This window comes from Chrysemys picta, chromosome 17 (genome assembly GCF_011386835.1).
Source record: "Chrysemys picta bellii isolate R12L10 chromosome 17, ASM1138683v2, whole genome shotgun sequence".
In the NCBI taxonomy this organism is placed as follows: domain Eukaryota; kingdom Metazoa; phylum Chordata; order Testudines; family Emydidae; genus Chrysemys; species Chrysemys picta.
This window is the reverse complement of record NC_088807.1, coordinates 26,319,095-26,342,047: the sequence shown is the minus strand read 5'-3', so window position 1 is coordinate 26,342,047 and position 22,953 is coordinate 26,319,095. Positions and strand designations below refer to the sequence as shown.

The following is a 22,953-nucleotide window of genomic DNA, read 5'->3' as shown; positions in this document are numbered from 1 at the left end:
GATCCACCAGCGTTTGGGGTTTGTCTGCCCCGGTCTGTTTGCAGTTCACCCTGAGTCAGTGACCTCACCCGGCTCCCACGGGCAGCACCGTCAGGCCAGGACACTGGACAAAGGCCGGAGGAGGGGCTGGGGGGGCCGGAGGAGGGGCTGGGGGGTGGTGGGGGTCAGATTGGAGCTGGCTGGGGAGACGGGGGGGGGGGGGGGGAGGCCCAGAACCAGGGTCTGGCTCCCCACCCCCAGGATGGACCCAGCTGAGGGGTCCTGGTCTCTGTCCCTACAAGCTCTGGCTCCCCCGTGTCCCTGGCGGCGAATAACCCTTTGCAGGGACTCGCAGGAAGTGGGGTGCAGGCCCCGACTCCCCCCCCCGACAGGGGCCCGGCCCCCCCCCACATCCCGTGACACCGTCCTTGGGGGCTGGGAGCTGTTGAGGGGTGTGTGGGGCTCTGGAGGGTCAGGGGAGCTGGGGGTTCAGTGGGGAATGGGGGCTGGGGGTCACAGTGGGTTTTGGGGGTTCAGGGGGTCTCACCTCCCTCGGGGGTGCTGAAGTCGATGTCCTCGCTGTGGGGCCCGTCGCTGCGCCCGTTAAACACAACCACGTAGAGGCGGTACCAGCTCCAGGGGCGTAGCCCCCCCAGCCTGGCCCGCGACGCCTCCCCCGCCACCGTCAGCACCAGTCAGCACCAGCGGGGGCGTCTGGGCCCAGGCCTGCCGCCGGCTCCGCTCCCCCACACTGCCCAACCGCCAGTAAAACACCTGGGGGGACAGGGTCAGACAGCAGGCCCCCCCGAGTGCCCCTTGCCCCCCCGAGTGCCCCACGCCCCCACTCCTAATCCACAGCCCCCCAGCACCCCCGACCCACACCCCCGAGTGCCCCTTGCCTCCCCACTCCTAATCCACAGCCCCCCAGCACCCCCGACCCGCACCCCGAGTTCCCCTTGCCCCCCCGAGTGCCCCACGCCCCCCCACTCCTAATCCACAGCCCCCCAGCACCCCTGACCCGCACCCCTGAGTGCCCCTTGCCCCCCCGAGTTCCCCACGCCCCCCACTCCTAATCCACAGCCCCCCAGCACCCCGACCCACACCCCCGAGTGTCCCTTGCCCCCCCGAGTTCCCCACGCCCCCCCACTCCTAATCCACAGCCCCCCAGCACCCCCGACCCACACCCCCGAGTGCCCCTTGCCCCCCCGAGTTCCCCACGCCCCCCACTCCTAATCCACAGCCCCCCAGCACCCCCGACCTGCACCCCGAGTGTCCCATGCGCCCCTGAGTTCCCCACGCCCCCCACTCCTAATCCGCAGCCCCCCAGCACCCCCGACCCACACCCCCGAGTGCCCCTTGCCCCCCCCGAGTTCCCCACGCCCCCCACTCCTAATCCACAGCCCCCCAGCACCCCTGACCCACACCCCCCGAGTTCCCCACGCCCCCCACTCCTAATCCACAGCCCCCCAGCACCCCCGACCCACACCCCGAGTGTCCCCTTGCCTCCCCGAGTTCCCCATGCCCCCCCACTCCTAATCCACAGCCCCCCAGCACCCCGACCCACACCCCCGAGTGCCCCTTGCCCCCCCGAGTTCCCCACGCCCCCCACTCCTAATCCACAGCCCCCCAGCACCCCCGACCCACACCCCCGAGTGCCCCTTGCCCCCCCGAGTTCCCCACGCCCCCCACTCCTAATCCACAGCCCCCCAGCACCCCCGACCCACACCCCCGAGTGCCCCTTGCCCCCCCGAGTTCCCACGCCCCCCACTCCTAATCCGCAGCCCCCCAGCACCCCCGACCCGCACCCCGAGTGTCCCTTGCCTCCCCGAGTTCCCCATGCCCCCCCACTCCTAATCCGCAGCCCCCCAGCACCCCCGACCCGCACCCCGAGTGTCCATGCGCCCCCGAGTTCCCCACGCCCCCCACTCCTAATCCACAGCCCCCCAGCACCCCCGACCTGCACCCCCCAAGTGCCCCTTGCCCCCCGAGTTCCCCACGCCCCCCCACTCCTAATCCACAGCCCCCCAGCACCCCCGACCCGCGCCCCCGAGTTCCCCCACACCCCCCCACTCCTAATCCACAGCCCCCCAGCACCCCCGACCCGCACCCCCCGAGTGTCCCATGCACCCCCGAGTTCCCCACGCCCCCACTCCTAATCCGCAGCCCCCCAACACCCCCGACCCGCACCCCCGAGTGTCCCTTGCCCCCCGAGTTCCCCATGCCCCCCCACTCCTAATCCGCAGCCCCCCAGCACCCCCGACCCGCACCCCCCGAGTGTCCCATGCGCCCCCGAGTTCCCCACGCCCCCCACTCCTAATCCGCAGCCCCCCAGCACCCCCGACCCACACCCCCGAGTGTCCCTTGCTCCCCCGAGTTCCTCATGCCCCCCCACTCCTAATCCGCAGCCCCCCAGCACCCCCGACCCGCACCCCCCGAGTGTCCCATGCGCACCACTCCCAACCCGCAGGCCGCCAGCACCCTGACCCACTCCACCCGCGTGCCCCGTGCCCCCCACTCCTGACCCACAGCCCCCTACCGCCTCCCATCCTGTGCCCCTGACTGCCCCATGCCCCCCGAGCATCCCCCACTCCCAACCTGCAGCGCCCCCGACCCGCACCCCCAAGTGCCCCGTGCCCCCCCTCCCGACCCTGCAGCCCCCCCGAGCACCCCACAACTCCCGACCCGCAGCCCCTCCCCCAATTACCCTGAACCCCCGGAGGTGACCCCGCAGCTGGTCTCTGTTGGGCAGGGTCCAGCTGACGAGGACGCTGGTGCTGTTGAATATTTCCACCCCCACATTCTCGGGTTCACCTGGGCACTGGGGGAGGAACAAACACATGTGTAATGTGGGGGGGGCTCAGAGCTTCCCCCCAGTCCCTTCCCACCACGGCCCCCCCTAAGCTGGGGGTCACAGTTCTCCCATTTCCTCCCCCCCATTCCCCAACCCCACCCAGGGGCTCTCTGCCCCCTGCTCCTTCACCCTTCCTCCCCCACTCACCATCCTCTCCAGAGTACCCCACCACGGTGGGGGGCTCGGGCCCTTTGCCGACGGGGTTCACGGCCTGCACCTTGATCTCGTAGGGGACAAAGGTGGGGGTCTTCGTTACCAGCAAGGGGGGGCCACTGACTGTCTCCTCGCTCCAGCTCCCCCCCTCGCCCAGACGCCGCCACTGCACCCGGTAGCTGAGCTCGGGGGCGTTCCAGTCCGACTTGTTCAGGGGCTGGGGAGGAAACGGGGGTGTCAGTGCATGGGAGGGGCAAAGCCCCAGGGCCCCCCCCCATTCTCCCTCCTGGGTACAATGCACCCCCGCCCCTTCCAGCACACAACAGGAGCAAGTGACTGTAACTACCCCGTCACACACAGATACAGAGCCTGCAACTACCCCATAACGGGCGCACACACACAGGGCATAAACTACAATGCAACTACCCCGTAACACCCACCATGAACTACAACGCAACCACCCCGTAACACCCACCCACCCACCATGAACTACAATGCAACTACCCTGTAACACCCACCATGAAATACAACGCAACTACCCCGTAACACCCACCCACCATGAACTACAATGCAACTATCCGGTAACAGCCACCCACCCACCCACTGTGAACTACAATGCAAATACCCTGTAACACCCACCATGAACTACAACGCAGCTACCCCATAACACACACACACACACACACACACACACACACACACACACACACAGCATGAACTACAAACTACCTTGTAAAATACAGTGTCAGCTACAACATTACTACTCTGTAAAACATATGAGCGACAACACAACTACATTGTCTCTCACACTCACCCCCCCCCAGCATAACCAACACCGTGTGAGGAAGCAGTGTGAGTGTCTGTAACACACACACGGTGTGACAATCCTGTGACCCCCCACCCCATGGGAGGTACCACACAGCTCCATGGCGTCACTCCCTGGGGGTCGACAACCCCCAGCCAAGAAGAGCCACCGTCGATTGCTGGGTGGACAACTCAACAGCCGGCCCTGTCGACCAACAACCGGCCCTGGGGGAGGCTCCATCAGACGTCCGTAGGCGGGTGGCTGTTGCGTGGGTCTCCAGTGTCATCGGGGGGCACGAGACCACGGCCGCCTGCCACACCCCGGCGGTAGCCGGCTTCTTCCCTTTGCCGTGGCAGTGCGTCCAGCACCTGACGCCAGCTTGGCGACGTGGGTCCCACCCAGGGGGGCCAGGTTTGTACCGGTTTTGGTGGTGCCCAGAACGGGTCCAAGCAGAGCTGCCCCAGACCCTGTGCTTCGGGGGGCCGTGGGGCCCAGGGCGGCCGGGGAGGTTAGCGGGGGGCCCGGCCCCAGCCTGCCCCACTCTGCCAGCTCCCGGTGCCGCTCGGGCCAGGGGGCAGAAGCCGGAGAGAGGCGGGGCGGGGGCTTGAGGGAGGGGCTGGAATGGGGGTGGGGATGGAGCGGGAAGAAGTGGGGCGGGGTGGAGCCGGGTCGCTCGCTGAGGCCTGCAGACGGGGGACCCAGCGACTGGTGCCCAGGAGGCCCCCCCAGCTCGGGTGCAGCCGGTTCTGGCCAGTGGGGGAAAGGGGCTGAGGGGCCCGGTTCCAGCCGGGGGGGGGGCGGGTAGGTGGCCTGTTTACCTGGGGCTGGAAGGGGGGGGCTGGCGGGGACAAGACGTGGCCGGAGCCCCTGGGGACCAGGCCAGGCCAGGCCTGGGCGGGGGGTCAGACGTCCAATGACCCCCCAACTGACGCTGGCCGAGTCCTGCTGGCTGGAGATCGGGGGGAGGGAGGGGATTTGCTCCCTCTGGGGGTCGGGGCCCTGGAGACCAGAGGAGGGGACGCCCCGAGGGGCCCACGGCAGAGCCAGGCTGCTGGGGGCTCAGGGGGGCCCCAGAGAAAGCCCAGGACCAGCCAAAGTCGTGGGGCAAGGCCAAGGCCGAAGGGGAGCGCGAGCCGAGAAGGCTGCGGTCAACGTGGGGTGCACCCGGGATCCCCCCACCAGCCGACACGGCAGGGGGATACTCGGCGTCTCACCCCCGCCCCTGGCAGGAGCTACAACGTAACTACCACGGTACACGGCACACACACGCCAAGGGCAGCGACAACCCTGTCACCATGACACGCTGGGCACAACACCCCAGTGACCCTGTGTGACGTTATTGATATAATCTGGGACCATATAGATCATTGTTGCAACCAAGGTCCTGTAGTGGCACCAAATCTTGTATAAAGGGGGTCAAATGGGGTGTCTAGGACAAGGTTATGGTTTACTGGTTATGATTATTCTGTCTATATGTGTGTATCAGTTTTGTAGTTGAAGTTATGAATATTGGCTCTGTACTGTCTGTATTTCACACTTAGGCTATGCTGCTGGGTGACATCCCAGACAAGCTGAGATTAGCTCTGCCTAGCCTGCTTGATGGCCCATTAAGGACCATCAGCTATACAATGGACCCATTGAGAGAAGGCAGATACGCCTTGTACCTCAGCAAAGTATGCAGGGACTGGCCCATGTGACTCCAGACTCCATTTTGCTGTAATTTTCCACAGTAAGAACAAAGAGGTGTTCTTACACCTGGAAAAGACTATATAAGGCTGATGCCTCATCTCCATCTTGACTTCAATCCTGCTTCATACCTCTGGAGGAACTTTGCTACAAACTGAAGCTCTGAACAAAGGACTGAATGACCCATCCCAGCTGGGGATGTTCCAGAGACTTGATTTGAACCTGCAGTTTATTCCATCGCTGCTGCAAGCCTGAACCAAGAACTTTGCCATCACTGTATGGAATTGATTCCATGTAACCAATTCTAGCTCTCATCTCTATCTTTTTCCTTTTATGAATAAACCTTTAGATTCTAAAGGATTGGCACCAGCGTGATTTGTGGGTAAGATCTGATTTGTATATTGACCTGGGTCTGGGGCTTGGTCCTTTGGGATCAGGAGAACCTTTTTCTTTTACTGGGGTATTGGTTTTCATAACCATTTGTCCCCATAACGAGTGGCACTGGTGGTGATACTGGGAAACTGGAGTGTCTAAGGAGATTGCTTGTGAGACTTGCGGTTAGCCAGGGGGTGAGACCGAAGTCCTCTTAGTCTGGCTGGTTTGGTTTGCCTTAGAGGTGGAAAAAACCCCAGCCTTGGGCTGTAACTGCCCTGTTTGTGCAATTTGTCCTGAGTTGGCACTCTCAGTTGGGTTCCGCCAGAACCGCATTGTCACACCCTGTAACACAACCTCCCGAAACTACCCCTTGAACCTGGCTACAGCGCGAGCCACCAGCACCCGGCAACCAGCAGCGTCTCTGCCCCGCAACACCCGCCTCCCCCTCCCTGTACCGACCCCCACACAACACAGGACAACACCCCCGCACTGAGACAACAGCCCCCTGCCGCGTGGAACACGGGCCCCCCGACAGATGTGGGGGGGGGATCGGGGGGCTGTGGGGTGCCGGACCCCCCCACATGTTACCTTCCAGGTGATGAGCATGTTGTCGGTCTCGTTCCCCTCGCCGGCCACCCCCTCGGGGTAACGCTCGGGGGCTGGAGGGGAAAGGGACAGAGTGAGTGGGGGAATCCCCCCTCCCCACCCTGCCCCCGACCCCCCCTCCCTCCCTCCCTGACCCGCCCCCAACATCCCACCCCACAACACACCACCCCCTCCCTTCCCTGCCCCCAACACCCCTTCCCCTCCACCCCCGCTCCCCCCTCCCCACCCTGCCCCCAACCCTCCCCTCCCTCCCCTCCCCCCATCCTGCCCCCCAACACCCCTTTCCCCCACCCCCACTCCTCCCTCCCACCTGGCCCCCAACACCCCTCCCCCCCAACATCCCACCCCCAACACATCTCCCCCCTCCCCTCCCCCGCCCCCCAACACGCCCCTGCCCCAGGGCCCCCCAAGCCATACCCGCTGGGCTGGTGTGGATGGGGGTGGAGGCGGCGCTGGGCTCGCCGTGCCCGAACTGATTGGCCGCGCGGACTCGGAAGCGGACGTGGCCGTAGGGCGCCAGGTGCAGCCGGGCCCAGGGCTGCTGGCCGGGGACGGTGCTGACGTCCCGCCAGGTGCCGGGGTCCCGGAGCCCATCCTCCGCCTCCACCACGAACTCTGGGGGGAGACGGGATGAGAGATGCCCGGAGTCCCCCGGCCCGCCCCTCAGAACGGCCCCCGACACCCCCCAAAGCGCCTGCCCCCCTTGAGTCCCCCGGAACCCCCCGGACCCTCCTCTGACACCCCCCAAACCGCCTGTCCCCCGAGTCCTCCCAGAACAGCCCAGTCCCCCAATTCCCACCGGGAACTGCCCCGAGTCCCCCCAGAACAGCCCAGTCCCCCAATTCCCACCGGGAACTGCCCCGAGTCCCCCCAGAACTGCCCAGTCCCCCAATTCCCACTGGGAACCCCCAGAACTGCCCGCCCCCCAGCGCTGCCTGGCCTGGGGAAGGGAGTGTCCCGAGCTGCAGCAAAGGCAATGGGGCTGGGGGGGAGGGGGAGATGCCCCGGGATCTGGGGGACCGGGGGGGTCCCCTTCTTACTTTCAATGGGGCTGTTGTGATCATCCCCCGGGGTCCAACTCAGCTTCACGCGGCGCTCCTGCTGCTCCGACACCTGCAGCTCCAGTACCGGCCCGGGGCGGCCTGGGGGCAGAGACGGGTCAGAACCGACCCGGGCAGCCCCCCCCCGCGCCACCCGCCCGGGGACGTACCCACCACCCGCAGCTCGGCGCTCTCCTCTGCCGCGTCCAGCGCCGTGTGCGCCCGGCAGCTGTACACGCCCTGGTCCGTGTAGTCCACGTCGGCGATCCGCAGCCAGCCGGGTGTGATGGTGTACCTGAAGGGAGGGGGCAGGTGAGCCTGGCGCTGCGAGCTTCCCCAGCAGTGCCCCAGCCGGGTCCCCCCCAGTGCTGCGAGCTTCCCCCAAGCAATGCCCCAGCTGGGTCCCCCGCAGCACTGCAAGCTTCCCCCAGCAGTGCCCCAGCCGGGTCCCCCCCAGTGCTGCAAACTTCCTCCAAGCAGTGCCCCAGCCGGGTCCCCCACAGCACTGCGACCTTCCCCCAGCAGTGCCCCATCCGGGTCCCCCCCAGCGCTGCGACCTTCCCCCAGCAGTGCCCCCAGGCGGAGTCACCCCCAGAGCTGCAAGCTTCCCCCAGCAGTGCCCCAGCCGGGGTCTGTCCCAGCGCTGTGAGCTTCCCCCAGCAGGGCCTGCTCCCCGCTCACTTGTCGCTGTCGTCCGACTCCTGGATGAGGCGCCCGTCCCGCCGCCACTCGACTCCGCGCTCCGGCAGCGTCTCGTCGAACCGTGCCCGGCACTGGAAGGTCACGTTGCTGAATTTCTTCACCACAGCACTTTGGGGTCCCAGCACGATCCGCGTCGCGCCTGGGATGGGACAGGACGGGACGGGACTGGGGGTGACAGGGGGCAGCGCCCGGGCTGCCTCCCTTCCCAGCATGCCCTGCTGCGCCCCCAGCCCCTCCCTTCCCGGCCCGCTCCCCCCTCAGCCCCTCCTGGACCACCCCGCTCCCCCCCTCGGCCCCTCCCTTCCCAGCATGCCCTGCTGCGCCCCCAGCCCCTCCCTTCTCGGCCCTCTCTGCTCTCCCCTCGGCCCCTCCCTTTCTGCCCCGCTCCCCCCTCAGCCCCTCCCTTTCCGCCAAACTCCACCCCTCAGACCCTCCCTTCCCAGCATGCCCTGCTCCCCCCTCAGCCCCTCCCTTCCCGGCCCGCCCCGCGGCATGCTGGGGGGCGCGGGGGCCCCACCTTTGACCTCAAGCCAGGCGTTGATGGTGACGTTGTTCTGGTCGTTCTGGGCGAGGCAGACGTAGGCGCCGGTGTCCTGGCGCTGGGCCCGGCTCAGGTGCAAGGTGCCGTTGGTGTGGACGAAGGCGCGTTCGTCCTGCAGGGCCGGCTCCATCCGCTCGGTGAACCTGCCAGCGGGGGCGTGTCAGGGGCACTTGGCACCCTGCCCAGGGCACTGCTGCGGGGAAGCTCGCAGCGCCGGGGGCACACAGTGGGGGCAAGTGAGAGGGAAGGAGGTGGTGTCTGGGGGCAGCAGTGCAGGGGGGGCAGGGAGCGCGCACACGGGGGGGTCCCCTCACCACTCCACGCTGGGCATGGGCGCCCCGAAGGCCTGGCAGTCCAGGGACGCCGTCTGGTTCTCCACCACGGCGTAGCGCTGCTCGTCCGGGGTCAGGATCTTCGCCGGGAGCTCTGCAGGGGGGGGAGGTAAGGGGGGCTCTGGACCCATCCCCGCCCCTGCACCCCCAAACCCACCCACCCAGGGGATGCCTGGCAGGATGGGCCCCTGGGAGCTGCCCTTGGGGGAGAGGGTGCCAGAGATGGGACGGTTGCCAAGGGCTGGTTGCTGGGGGACGGTTGCCAGGGCTGGGCTGGTTGCCAGGGGTGGTGGTTGCTCGGGGGTGGCTGGTAGGGGGATGAGGAAGCTGTAACCTAGGCCCAGTTGCCAGTGGTTGGTTGCTGGGGGTGGTGGTTGCTAGGGGGATGATTGACAGTTGCTAGTGGGCGGTCGCTAGGGCTGGTTGCCAAGGCGGCGGTCGCCGGGGTGGTGGTTGCTGGGGGATGATTGATGGTTGCTAGGGAGCGGTCGCTAGGGGGGATGAGGGGTGGTTGCCGGGGCGGCGGTCACCAGGCACTCACGGATGACGTAGATGTAGGCGTTGGCCAGCAAGCGGCCGTGGCGGTTCACGGCCTCGCACTGCGTCACCAGCGAGTCGTTGGGCTGCACCTGAGTGAGGATCAGGGCCCCCGAGCGCAGCGTCCGCGCCGAGTCCGGCGCCAGCTCTGGGGGCGAGATGCGGCTGGGGGGGCAGCAGAGACGCCCCGTGTCCCGCCCACTGCCCCGCCCCCGCCCACTGCCCCATCCATTACCTGGCCCCGCCCACTGCCCCACCCCCGCCCACTGCTCCGCCCATTACCACGCCCACTGCATGGCCCCCACCCACTGTCCCTGCCAACCCCGCCCACTGCCCCGGCCCCAACCCGCCCACTGTCCCACCCACTATCTGGCCCCGCCCACCGACCCCGCCCCCACCCACTGACCCGCCCCGCCCACTGCCCAGCCCCACCCACTGTCCCCGCTCCCACATCCCGCCCCCTCCCCACCCAGCCCCTCCCCCCGTTCTCACCTCCCCAGGGGACACCGTTGACCCTCCAGGACACCCGGGGTTTGGGTTTCCCGTAGACGGAGCAGTCGAGCCGAACGTTCTCCCCGGGGCCGTACACCCGGCTGTGGGGCTGCTGTGCCCAGTAGGGGGCGGCTGGGGGGGGAAGGGGGGTGAGAGCCGGTGCCCCTCACTCCTGACCCACAGCCCCTGCCCCCTAGCCCCTCACTCCTGACCCGCGGCCCCTGCCGGCTCGGCCCTGCCCCCCAGCTCTGCTGGTGCCCCTCACTCCTGACCCACAGCCCCCTGCTGGCCTGGCCCTGCCCCCCAGCTCTGCTGGTACCCCTCACTCCTGACCCACAGCCCCTGCCCCCTAGCCCCTCACTCCTGACCCGCGGCCCCTGCCGGCTCGGCCCTGCCCCCCAGCCCTACTGGTGCCCCTCACTCCTGACCCGCAGCCCCCTGCTGGCCCGGCCCTGCCCCCCAGCTCTGCTGGTGCCCCTCACTCCTGACCCGCGGCCCCTGCCGGCTTGGCCCTGCCCCCCCAGCCCTACTGGTGCCCCCCACTCCTGACCCGCAGCCCCCGAGCTCTGCCAGTGCCCCTCACTCCCGACCCGCAGCCCCCTGCCTCCCAGCCCTGCCCCCCAGCCCTACGGGTGCCCCTCACTCCCGACTCGCAGCCCCCGCCGGTACCTTCCACGGTGACGGTGTAGATGTGGCGGGCGGTGCCCCGCGTGTTGCGGGCGATACACTGATACTCCCCGTCGTCCTCCTCCAGCACGTCCCGGATCCGCAGAGTTTTCTGGGAGTTCTCCAGGGCCGTGCGCTCCGCGGGCAGGGGGCCGTTCAGACGGATCCACTCCACAGTGGGCGTGGGGCTGGGGGCAGAGGGGGGCTGGCATGGGGCTGGGGGGGTCAAACAGGCCCCCCCCCACAGCCCCTGTAACACCCACCCTCATAGCCCTCAACCCGCAGCCCCCCAAGCGCCCGCCCCACTCACAAGCCCTCCGCGATGCACTCCAGGGCCAGGCTGGAACCCCGCAGGGCGACGTGGGAGCTGCTCTCCCCGGGCGGCACCATCATCCGGGGCTGGCGAAACTTCACTGAGTTGGCTGCAGGGGAGACAGGGAGGGGGTCAGCACCAAGCAGTGGCGGGAGGTTTCCAATGGTTTGCATGCTGAGGGGGTGGGACTCAGTTTCCCTGGGTGTTGCTGGGGGCCAGAGGACAGAAGAGGGGAGAGGAGGACCAGGCGACCCTGTTTCCCTGGCTTGGGGCCGGGGGTATCTGATGCCCAGCTGGGGAGCAGGGGGCTGGAGAGGGGGAGCAGGCAGAGCCCCCCTGGATGCAGGGGAGACTGGGATGTGCTGGGCTGAGGGGGGCCAGGCCTGAGGCCTGAGAGTTTCCTGTGCTGGGGTCAGACGCTCGATAACCCTCCTGTGCGACGCTGGCTGAGTGTCCCTCCGGGCTAGAGAACGGGGGGGGGGGGCATTATTGACTCTGGGAGCGGGGAGATGGGGGGCCCCAGAGCGAGGGGACTCCCTGGGGGGCCCATGGCAGAGACAGATGTGCTAAGGCTCAGAGAGGTGCGGCTCCAGGAGGTGGAGGGGCCTGACCCCTGGGACAGAGGGGACCCCGAGAAGGGCTGTCCCTCTGACCGGGGTTCGCCCCAGGGACCGCACGGGGCCAAGCATGGGCACGATCTGTGAGTCCGTGACACTGCCCCGTCCATCCCCATGTGCCCCTGTGTACCCCCCTCTGTCCATCAGAGGGGTGGGGAGGGGGGGCAATGGCCCCCAATGTACCAGGCTCAATTTGGCCGGATACCCCCAAACCTGGGGGGTCCCCAGGACCCCAGTCCACCCCCCAGAGGGCGCAGGAGCCACGGGGGGGCCCCAAAGGGATAGCACAGCCCTAGGAGTGCTCCAACGGATGCCGAGAAATTGGTGGGGGGGGATCCCTGCTGAGAGGTGGGGGGCAGAAATAGCAAAGAGATCGGGGGGAGGAGTGGCCTCCCCGACACCGAGGGATGGATTGGGGGGGGGTCACCTGGGAGATACACCCGGATGCCTGGGTTCCAATGCCTGGGGCTGCGCTGAAAATCGACACCCCCCCCAAGCCTTTATACCTCCCGGCACAAGGGTCCCCACTCAGGGCTGCCCCCCCCCGCAGGTCCCTCCCCCAGGTCCGAGGGGCCCCCACCCCACTCACTGGGTCGGACCCGCAGCTCGATCGGCTCTTTCTGGATGATGGTGCGGGGGCCCAGGTAGTGGGCGTGGCAGATGTAGTCGGGGTGACTGTCCGAGCTCCGGACGTTGGCAAAGTACAAGTACCCGTCCTGCCCCATGCTGACCCGCTCGTCCTGCGCAATGTGTACGATGCCTGCCGGGCAACGAGGGGTTAAACCGGAGCTCAACCCGCCCCCTGCTCCCCGCAGCCCTCGCCCCATTCCCCACCCCCTGAGCCCCCCTGCGCCGGCCAGTCCCCACCCTGGGTCAGGGGGGAGCCGGCGCCCCCCCCAACCCCACTCCTCGCGCCCCTGAACCAGCCAGTCCCCGCCCTGGGTCAGGAGGGAGCCGGCGCCCCCCCCAGCCCCACTCCCTGCCCCCCTGAGCCAGCCAGTCCCCGCCCTGGGTCAGGGGGGAGCCGGCGCCCCCCCCAACCCCACTCCTCGCGCCCCTGAACCAGCCAGTCCCCGCCCTGGGTCAGGGGGGAGCCGGCGCCCCCCCCAGCCCCACTCCCTGCCCCCCTGAGCCAGCCAGTCCCCGCCCTGGGTCAGGGGGGAGCCGGCGCCCCCCCCAACCCCACTACTCGCGCCCCTGAGCCAGCCAGTCCCCGCCCTGGGTCAGGGGGGAGCCGGCGCCCCTCCCAGCCCCACTCCCCGCGCCCCTGAACCAGCCAGTCCCCGCCCTGGGTCAGGGGGGAGCCGGCGCCCCCCCCAGCCCCACTCCCCGCGCCCCTGAACCAGCCAGTCCCCGCCCTGGGTCAGGGGGGAGCCAGCGCTCCCCCCCCAACCCCACTCTTCACGCCCCTGAACCAGCCAGTCCCCGCCCTGGGTCAGGGGGGAGCCGGCGCCCCCCCCCAGCCCCACTCCCCGCGCCCCTGAACCAGCCAGTCCCCGCCCTGGGTCAGGGGGGAGCCGGCGCCCCCCCCAGCCCCACTCCCCGCGCCCCTGAACCAGCCAGTCCCCGCCCTGGGTCAGGGGGGAGCCAGCGCCCCCCCCCAACCCCACTCCCCACGCCCCTGAACCAGCCAGTCCCCGCCCTGGGTCAGGGGGGAGCCGGCGCCCCCCCCAGCCCCACTCCCCGCGCCCCTGAACCAGCCAGTCCCCGCCCTGGGTCAGGAGGGAGCCGGTGCCCCCCCCTTGCCCCACTCCCCGCGCCCCTGAGCCAGCCAGTCCCCGCCCTGGGTCAGGAGGGAGCCGGCGCCCCCCCCAGCCCCACTCCCCGTGCCCCTGAACCAGCCAGTCCCCGCCCTGGGTCAGGAGGGAGCCGGCGCCCCCCCCAGCCCCACTCCCCATGCCCCTGAACCAGCCAGTCCCCGCCCTGGGTCAGGGGGGAGCCGGCGCCCCCCCCAGCCCCACTCCCCGTGCCCCTGAACCAGCCAGTCCCCGCCCTGGGTCAGGGGGGAGCCGGCGCCCCCCCCAGCCCCACTCCCCGCGCCCCTGAGCCAGCCAGTCCCCGCCCTGGGTCAGGGGGGAGCCGGCGCCCCCCCCAACCCCACTACTCGCGCCCCTGAACCAGCCAGTCCCCGCCCTGGGTCAGGGGGGAGCCGGCGCCCCCCCCAACCCCACTCCCCGTGCCCCTGAGTCCCCGCTGTGGGGCTGGATGGGAGCTGGTGCCCCCAGAGGGGACAGGCCCCGGGCCCCGCTCCTGGCAGCGGATACTCACGGCTGTTCAGCCAGTAGATTTTGGGGGGCATGGCACTGGCGGGGGGGTTGCAGGGCAGGACGACAGACTCCCCCTCCTCCACCTCCAATGGGGAAACCTTCTCCTTGGGCCACTGGGGGGTGCCTGCAGCAGGGAGGGGGGGTTCAATCAACAATGGGGGGGCAGGGCCAGGCTGGGGGGCTGCGGGTTGGGAGTGAGGGGCACGGGCGGGGCTGGGGGGCTGGGCCGGGCTGGCAGGGGCTGCGGGTCGGGAGTGAGGGGCACCGGCAGTGCTGTGGGGGGCAGGGTGGATTCTCCACAGGGCGTCTCCACTTCCCCGGCCTTTGCTCCCTGGGGAGGCTGGGGGAGGGGGGGGGGTCTCAGGCTACAGCCAAGGGTGGGGGAGGGGCTGATGGAGAGGAGCAATTACATCACCCTGACACCTCGCTGCCATGGAAATGGTTGCTGTGGAAACAGGAGCAATTGGCTGAGCTCTGGGGAGACCTGCAGGTAAAAGTGGGGGGGGGCCCAAGGCTGGGTTCGGGGGGCTGCGGGTCGGGAGTGAGGGGCACCAGATGCATGGGGGGGGAAGGGCTGGGTTCGGGGGGCTGCGGGTCAGGAGTGAGGGGCACCAGATGCATGGGGGGGGAGGGCTGGGTTCAGGGGGCTGCGGGTCGGGAGTGAGGGACGCCAGATGCATGGGGGGGGAAGGGCTGGGTTCGGGGGGCTGCGGGTCGGGAGTGAGGGGCACCAGATGCATGGGGGGGAAGGGCTGGGTTCGAGGGGCTGCGGGGCGCCGGATGCATGGGGGGGGGGAACAGCTGGGTTCGGGGGGCTGCGGGTCAGGAGTTAGGGGCACTGCCCACGGCGGGGAGGGGGTCACTTACTCTCGGCGATGACGTGGATCTCCGGCCCCATGGCCGTGCCCAGGTCGTTGCTGGCGTAGCACCGATAGATGCCCTGGTGCCGCCCCGCATTGCTGTTGTTGATGTACAGGGTCCCCGAGCCCTCGACGACCGTCACCCCCGGCCTCCCGGCGCGGGTCGAACCTGCGCCCGTCCTTCGTCCAGCGGAACCTGTGGGGGGAGGGGGAGGAGCTCGGGGCGGCACCGGGGGGTTGGGGGCCCTGGGGGGCAGGGAGGGGAGGGAGGCGGCGGTGGGGAAGAGAGGGGCCGTACTCACTCGAGGGGGGGTGTCCCGGTGGCCTCACACCGCAGCACAATGTCATCGCTGGGGAACACGACCAGCTTCTCCGCCGGCTGCTCCATCATCTCAGGGGGCTGCCGCACTGGGGGAGCGCGGGGGGGCTGTTACAGAGACTGAGAACCCAGCAACCTGCTCTGCCCCCCGTCCCACCCCAAGCTTCCCCAGAGTGCCCCAATTCCCCCTCCCCTGAACTCTCCCAAACTTCCCCCTAGACCCCCCCCATTTCCCCTCCCCACCACGGCCCCCCCAATCTCTCTCCTGATGGATCCGAAACGGCCCTGGGGGTTCTTGGGAAAAGGGGGTGAGTGTGCAAAGCCGCAGCCTGAGTGTGCCCAGAATCCCCGGATACCCCGTTTCACCCCAGGACTCACGGTTGTGCATCTTGTCTGTGGCGCCGGGTAGCAGAGGGGAGAGACACAGAGAGACGTTAGCTGGCGTCCCACGTGGGGGCCCCGGGAGTGGGACCGAGGGCTGTGTGGGTGTGAGCATGCAAGTTGTGCACTGCGCTTGTGCAGAAGTGTGCAAGGCAAACTGGCCAGAGCATGTCCACGGTTGCAAGGCGGGATGTGCTGGGAGACATGAGTGTGCACTGGAGGGTGTGCCAAAGTGTGCAAGAGAGCTGGGAGTGCTCAAGTGTGCCAGGTGAGCTGGCACAAGGCCTGGAGGGTGCTTGGTGAGGGTGAGCATGCACAAGAGTGAGCGGAGGGGGTGGGGAAGGGTGAGTGCGCGACCGCACATGCGAAGGGCAGGTGGAGCTGGGCGCTCACGGGGAGCGAGGGGGGATTGTACATGAGCGGGTGTTACAGCAAGCAAGGCACAGAAAATGATTGTGCACTGCGGCATGAAGAACCGTGCAAAGTGTGCCAGAGTGAATGTGCAAAACCACCCCCGGATCAGATCCATGGATTCCTCCCCTGCAGAAACTCCCCCCACCCATGGGTTTGGCACGGGCGGATACAGCCCAATGCAACACCCTGAGCCCAGTCCGCGGTGCTGACTGTAGCTACAGCCCAATGCAACACCCGGAGCCCTGTCCGTGGTGCTGACTGCAGCTTCAGCCCAATGCAACACCCGGAGCCCTGTCCGTGGTGCTGACTGTAGCTTCAGCCCAATGCAACACCCAGAGCCCTGTCCGTGGGGTGAACTGTACCTACAGCCCAATGCAACACCTTGAGCCCTGTCCGTGGTGCTGACTGTAGCTTCAGCCCAATGCAACACCCGGAGCCCTGACCATGGTGCTGACTGTAGCTACAGCTCATTGCAACACCCAGAGCCCTGTCCGTGGTGCTGACTAGCTACAGCGCAATGCAACACCCGGAACCCTGTCCATGGTGCTGACTGTATCTTCAGCCCAATGCAACACCTGGGGCCCTGTCCCTGGTGCTGACTGTAGCTACAGCCCATTGCAACACCTGGAGCCCTGTCCCTGGTGGTGCCTGTAGCTACAGCCCAATGCAACACCCGGAGCCCTGTCCCTGGTGCTGACTAGCTACAGCCCAATGCAACACCCGGAGCCCGGTCCGTGGTGCTGACTGTAGCTACAGCCCAATGCAACACCTGGAGCCCTGTCCCTGGTGGTGCCTGTAGCTACAGCCCATTGCATCACCCGGAGCCCTGTCCCTGGTGCTGACTGTAGCTACAGCCCAATGCAACACCTAGGGCCCTGTCCCTGGTGCTGACTGTAGCTACAGCCCAATGCAACACCCAGAGTCCTGTCCGTGGTGCTGACTGTAGCTACAGCCCAATGCAATACCCGGGGCCCTGTCCCTGGTGCTGACTGTAGCTACAGCCCAATGCAATACCCGGGGCCCTGTCCCTGGTGCTGACTGTAGCTACAGCCCATTGCAACACCCGGAGTCCTGTCCGTGGTGCTGACTGTAGCTTCAGTCCAATGCAATACCCGGGGCCCTGTCCCTGGTGCTGACTGTAGCTACAGCCCATTGCAACACCCGGAGCCCAGTCCGTGGTGCTGACTGTAGCTACAGCCCAATGCAACACCCGGAGCCCTGTCCCTGGTGCTGACTGTAGCTACAGCCCATTGCAACACCCAGAGCCCGGTCCGTGGTGCTGATTGTAGCTATGGGTTGAAACTTGGACTGTACCATGGCAGGGTAATGGGAGGGATCCACCATCCATGGACACCTGGACTGCCCCACTTCTGGCTCAAGCGGGGGACGGACCCGACCCCCCCAGCTACTCACACTCCTTGGGGATGGTGAGGGCCTCGGCCAGGCCGAACAGCAGGGGCCAGAGCTGGAGCAGCTGGCCCCGCGTGGGAGCCATCCTCAATCCGGGCGGCGCTGGCTGGGGGGCGCCGCGGGTCGCTCCCTGCACCTGGCTGGGGGAGAAGCACCATCACTGAGCGAGATCCATGCGACCACCTCTGGGGTGGAGCGCCGCCCCTCCCCCAAATTCCTGCACAGTGAGAACCCCCCCAACCTCCCCAGGGGCAATTACCAGGCTAAGGGGCTTATCTTGTCAACCCAGCAGGATCCCCCCAGCCCCTCCCCTCCCCCAGCAGGAGACAGACGGGTGGACGGACGGACACGGGAACAGATGGAAAAGTGCCGGCGACGGGGGAGGGGGTATGAATTATTAATAGGGAGGAGGAGAGAGAGGAGAGGAAAGATGCTCCTCACTCCCGACCCACAGCCCCTGCCAGCCCGGCCCTGGCCCCCCCAGCCCTGCCGGTGCCCCTCACTCCCGACCCACAGCCCCTGCTAGCCCAGCCCTGCCAGCGCCCCTCACTCCCGACCCGCAGCCCCTGCCCCCCCAGCCCTGCCGGTGCCCCTCACTCCCGACCCGCAGCCCCTGCCACCTGTACAAACTGTGCTGTTATTAAACATTCAGCCCCAGGGCGGGGACTGGCTGGCTGAGGGGGGCAGGGAATGGGGCTGGGGCCTGTGCCCTCCAGGGGGCGCTGGCTCCTATCCAGCCCTACGATAGCAAAGTAAATTTGTTATCAAGTCAGGGATTCTTATCTGAGAGGAGAGCTGGTGGGTTAGAGCAGGGCGGGGTGGGAGCCCGGACGCCTGGGTTCTCTCCCCAGCTCTGGGAGGGGAGTGGGAGGAGGCAGCTGGTCCCAAAGATCTGGGCCCAGACGAGTCGGTCGCAGGGTTTCCGTCATTGTCTGCTTGGAGTTGGCACCGTTGTGGTCACCAGCGCCGGGCACCTCCCCTGTGAGCCACCATGTCCCAGAGGCAGATGGAACCAGAGTACGGGGGGGAGCAGAAACTGGAGGGGGGGGAGCCCCCAGCCTTGCCGGTGCCCCTCACTCCCAACCCGCAGCCCCTGCTGGCCCAGCCCTGCCCCCCCGCCCAAGTCCTGCCGGTGCCCCTCACTCCCAACCTGCAGCCCCTGCTAGCCCAGCCCTGCCCCCCCGCAGCCCCGCCGGCGCCCCTCACTCCCGACCCGCAGCCCCTGCTAGCCCAGCCCTGCCCCCCAGCCCCGCCGGCGCCCCTCACTCCCGACCCACAGCCCCCTGCTAGCCCAGCCCCGCCGGCGCCCCTCACTCCCGACCCGCAGCCCTGCTAGCCCAGCCCTGCCCCCCAGCCCCGCCGGCGCCCCTCACTCCCGACCCACAGCCCCTGCTAGCCCAGCCCTGCCCCCCAGCCCCGCCGGCGCCCCTCACTCCCGACCCGCAGCCCTGCTAGCCCAGCCCAGCCCCCCAGCCCCGCCGGCGCCCCTCACTCCCGACCCGCAGCCCCTGCTAGCCCAGCCCTGCCCCTCCCCCCGACAGCCCTGCCGGTGCCCCTCACTCCCGACCCGCAGCCCCTGCTAGTTCTGTGGTTGGTTTCTCAGAAAAAAAAATATTCCAGCAGCCAGGGAGTTAATGCGTCAACTGACAGCGTCTGTCCGAGGCCCCCTGAGCAGAGGGAGAAGGGGGGGGCGGTTGGGCCATGTTGGGGGGTGGGGATTGTCCCAAGGTCTCTGAACCCCCCCCAGCCACTTGTAAACTCCTCAGGCATGAAGAGAGACCCCAGGTGTCAGACATCTGACCCCCCCGCCCCCTGAGCCAGCCAGGCCCTGCCCTGGGGCCGGGGGGGGGAGCCGGCGCCCCCCAGAGGGGATGGGCCCCACAACGCACTCCCATCACCCGGATCTGGCACCTGCTCCCCTGGGCCAGTGTCTCGGGGGGGGGCTTGCGGCGATTTAGGGATTTCCCACGTCGTGGGGATCCTGCTGCTGGGGGCGTTTGGGGGGTTCGGCGGGTCACACTCCGGGCACTGAGCCATGGAGCAAGCGAAGGGGGGAGGCAAGGGGCACTGGGGCGTCTGCAGCCTGTTGTGTGTTACCGAGGGTGGGTGGGCTGCACGGGGCTGCAGGGGCAGGGGGCGTTGGGTGTTATGGGTTGTTGTGGATGTGTTGAGTGCTGGGGGTGTTGGTGTGTTGTATGTCACAGGCTGTGGGTTGTTGGGGGACGTGTGCGTATCCGGGGCAGACGGGGGGTTTCGAGGCGAGCGCCAGGTGTTGTCTGTTGTGCCGGCATCTCCCCCCCACACCGCTGCTGCATTTCCTGCGTTTCCATGGCAACCAAGAGGCAGTGGGATAATGGTCCACAGTCACCTTGACCCCACCAGGGGCAAGGGAGAGAACCCTGGAGTCCGGGCTCCTGCCCTCCCCCCGCTCTCGCCACCAGCCCCCGCTCCCCTCCCGAGCCGGACAGCAAAGAGTTAAGGGCTCTGAAGCCCCCCCAGGACCCCTCCCGCCCCGGCCCTTTTACAGAAGGACCCGATTCAAACCCGGCACCAGGGAAAACAGACAGAGAGAATGACAGGGTGGGGGAGGGGAGGGGAGGAGAGGGTCCCCCTCACTCCCGACCCACAGCCCCTGCCAGCCCAGCCCAGCCCCCCAGCCCCGCCGGTGCCCCTCACTCCCGACCCACAGCCCCTGCCAGCCCAGCCCCCCAGCCCCGCCGGCGCCCCTCACTCCCGACCCGCAGCCCCCGCCAGCCCAGCCCCCACCCCCCAGCCCTGCCGGTGCCCCTCACTCCCGACCCGCAGCCCCTGCCAGCCCAGCCCTGCCCCCCCCGCCCTGCCAGTGCCCCTCACTCCCGACCCGCAGCCCCCTGCTAGCCCAGCCCAGCCCCCCAGCCCCGCCAGTGCCCCTCACTCCCGACCCGCAGCCCCTGCCAGCCCAGCCCCCAGCCCCGCCGGCGCCCCTCACTCCCGACCCGCAGCCTCCTGCTAGCCCAGCCCCCCAGCCCCGCCGGCGCCCCTCACTCCCGACCCGCAGCCCCCGCCAGCCCAGCCCCCACCCCCCAGCCCTGCCGGCGCCCCTCACTCCCCGACCCGCAGCCCCTGCCAGCCCAGCCCTGCCCCAACAGGGCCCCATTGTGGGGGCTGGGCCCAGGGTCAGGCCCCACCGCGGACAGCGGAAGTGTGGGGGTGGGGTGGCTCTTGGCCTCCACACAAACGAGTTCTTGTCTCAGTGGCACAGGCCGGATGCCAGCGTGGGGGGGGGGGCTGGAAACGGGGCACCCAGGATGTGGGGATCCAGCTCCATGGACTCCTGGCTCCCAGCCCCCCCCCCCCCGCTCTGACCACCAGCCTCCGCTCCCCTCCCAGAGCCGGGAAGAGAACGCAGGAGTCCTGGCTCCCAGACCCCCACTCTAACCCCCCAGACTCCCCTTCCTGCCCAGAGCCGGCAGAGAACCCAGGAGTCCGGGCTCCCACTAACCGGCTCTGACAGGTGACTCTGCCCTGGGCAGTCCGGGCGCCAGGGGGGGTCGGGGGGGGTGTGTCATGCTGGGCCCTGGCCCCTGGGCTCCGGGGGGGCCGTCTCCACACAGCAACCCCCCCACCGGGCTGACGGGGCCAAGCCCTGCCCATCGCCGCAGCCAGGCCCCTTCCCCCGCCTGGACTCCTGGGTTCTCTCCCGGCCCTGGGAGGGGAGGGGGGTCGGGTGGCCACGGCCCTGTGTACTCCCCTTCCCCCACACACGTACCCAGAGCCAGGTGCTCCCCCCCCCCCCGCTAATTTGCCTGCAACTCATGTGGAAATTCCCCTCCCCCAAGCACCTGCCATGACCCCACCCTTCCCGGGGGGGGGGGGATGGGCTGGGGGGGATCCCCCTTCACTTTCAGACACCCCCTCGCAGACAGGCCCAGTGACTCTCTTGGGGGTCAGGGGGGCTGGCCAGGGGCTGTGGGTCGGGAGTGAGGGGCACCGGCAGGGCTGGGGGGGGCAGGGGGCTGCGGGTCGGGAGTGAGGGGCACCGGCAGGGCTGCGGGGGGACAGGGCTGGGCAGGGCTGGCAGGGGCTGCGGGTCGGGAGTGAGGGGCACCGGCAGGGTGGGCTGGCAGGGGGCTGCAGGTCGGGAGTGAGGGGCACAGACAGGAGCTCTCCCCCCCCGTCTAGACTCTCCCCCACACGAATTCACCCCCCATTTACCAGTGCCTGGGAGTCCCCCCCATCCCGTTCCCAAGCTCCGCTCCCTGGACACCCCCCCAGGCACACACACAAAGTTGGGGTGTCCGGGGGGGGGGTCTGTCTCTCTTGCCCCCCCGCTGTGTGCTGGGGTTAGGGGCTGGGGGATTCCAGGGGATTTGGGGGGCTGGGGGCTCTAGGACACGACCAACCGCCCCAGATCCCCCCCCCGACCCACACAAAGGCCGCGCCCAGCCCTGTCTCCTATGCAGCGCAACACACAACCCACATGCCACAACACGCAACATACAACACACAGCACACTACACGCAACGCACAACACCACACAACCCACCCATCACAACACGCAACATACAACCCACAGGCCGCAACACGCAACACCACACAACCCACAAGTCACAACACACAACCCACCACAACACCACACAACCCACATGTCACAACACGCAACCCACCACAACACCACACAACCCACACGTCACAACACACAACCCACATGCCAGACACAAGATGCACCCCACAGACACAGAACATACAGCACAAATCACAACACGCAGCACCTGCCACACCCAACACACCGGCCACACCCAACGTGCAAGACCCACAACCCCAGGCTCACAACTCAGCATACAACCCCCCATCACACCCCCCAGGCACCCCACGGACACGGAGCTCAGCCCCGCCCAGCCCCTCCCCCACAGCCGGCCCCCCAGGGCCCCTCACCCCCCTGAACAGCCCCCAGCCTGACATCCCGCTTCTCCCCACTGAGCCCTGCCCCTCCCCCTCCACAGCCCCCCTGCCCCACCCATCCCCCCTCCACAGCCCCCCTGCCCCTCCCATCCCCCATCTCAGCCCCCATCCCCGCAGGTTCCCCTCGCCCCTCCCAGCGGGGGCCGGGCCGGGCCGGAGGGGGGGCAGGAGCAGCCGGACGGACCGAACCCCCCCAGCCCCATCCCATCCCCTACCTGCGCCCGAACCGCTCCGCTCCCCACTGCGGCTGCAGAGCCTGTGACATAATCCGGAGTCAGACCCCTCCCTCCGCCGCCCCTCCCCCAGCGCCCGGCCCCTCCCTGGGCGGGGGCTGGGAGCCAGGACGCCTGGGTTCTCCCTGCTCCGGGAGCGGGATCCCCTCACCGCGACCCCAGCCTCCCTCTCGGCTGGGGAATTCCTGGGGGGCGGAGAAGTTGGACTGGGGAAGGGGCGATGCCTGGAAACGGAGCTGGGCTGGTGGGGGCTGCGGGTCGGGAGTGGGGGGCACCGGCAGGGCTGGGGGGCAGGGGCTGCGGGTCGGGAGTGAGGGGCACCGGCAGGGCTGGGGGGGCGGGGGCGGGGGTATTTCCCAGTACTTGCTGCGGGGGAGGAGCAGTTTCTGGGAACACAGAGGGGACCGTCCAACTGCCCCCCCCACCACCAATC

General features: G+C 68.5%; 2 protein-coding genes across 2 annotated transcripts in view; both read right to left on the bottom strand.

Moving 5' to 3' along the window:
- Positions 1–6: 6 nt before the first annotated feature.
- On the bottom strand, positions 7–22,786 carry L1CAM (L1 cell adhesion molecule). Its single transcript, XM_065571316.1, is given in 24 exon segments — positions 7–684; positions 686–753; positions 2,684–2,790; positions 2,930–2,938; positions 2,978–3,200; positions 6,438–6,508; positions 6,873–7,070; positions 7,496–7,597; positions 7,666–7,790; positions 8,177–8,336; positions 8,715–8,881; positions 9,053–9,164; positions 9,612–9,755; positions 10,100–10,231; positions 10,769–10,953; positions 11,076–11,187; positions 12,285–12,455; positions 13,964–14,086; positions 14,830–14,968; positions 14,970–15,018; positions 15,125–15,230; positions 15,520–15,534; positions 17,350–17,486; positions 22,503–22,786. Coding segments are annotated over 24 exon segments (2,877 nt in total). The 5' UTR covers positions 22,553–22,786; the 3' UTR covers positions 7–512.
- LOC135976240 (neural cell adhesion molecule L1-like) overlaps positions 22,668–22,953 on the bottom strand; it is a 15,022-nt gene continuing 14,736 nt past the window's right edge. The window contains exons 15-16 of the mRNA XM_065571006.1: positions 22,884–22,906; positions 22,668–22,705 (exon numbers count right to left, since the gene is read on the bottom strand). Coding sequence (XP_065427078.1) covers positions 22,668–22,705; positions 22,884–22,906 — 61 coding nt within the window. The remainder of the gene's footprint in view (positions 22,706–22,883; positions 22,907–22,953) is intronic.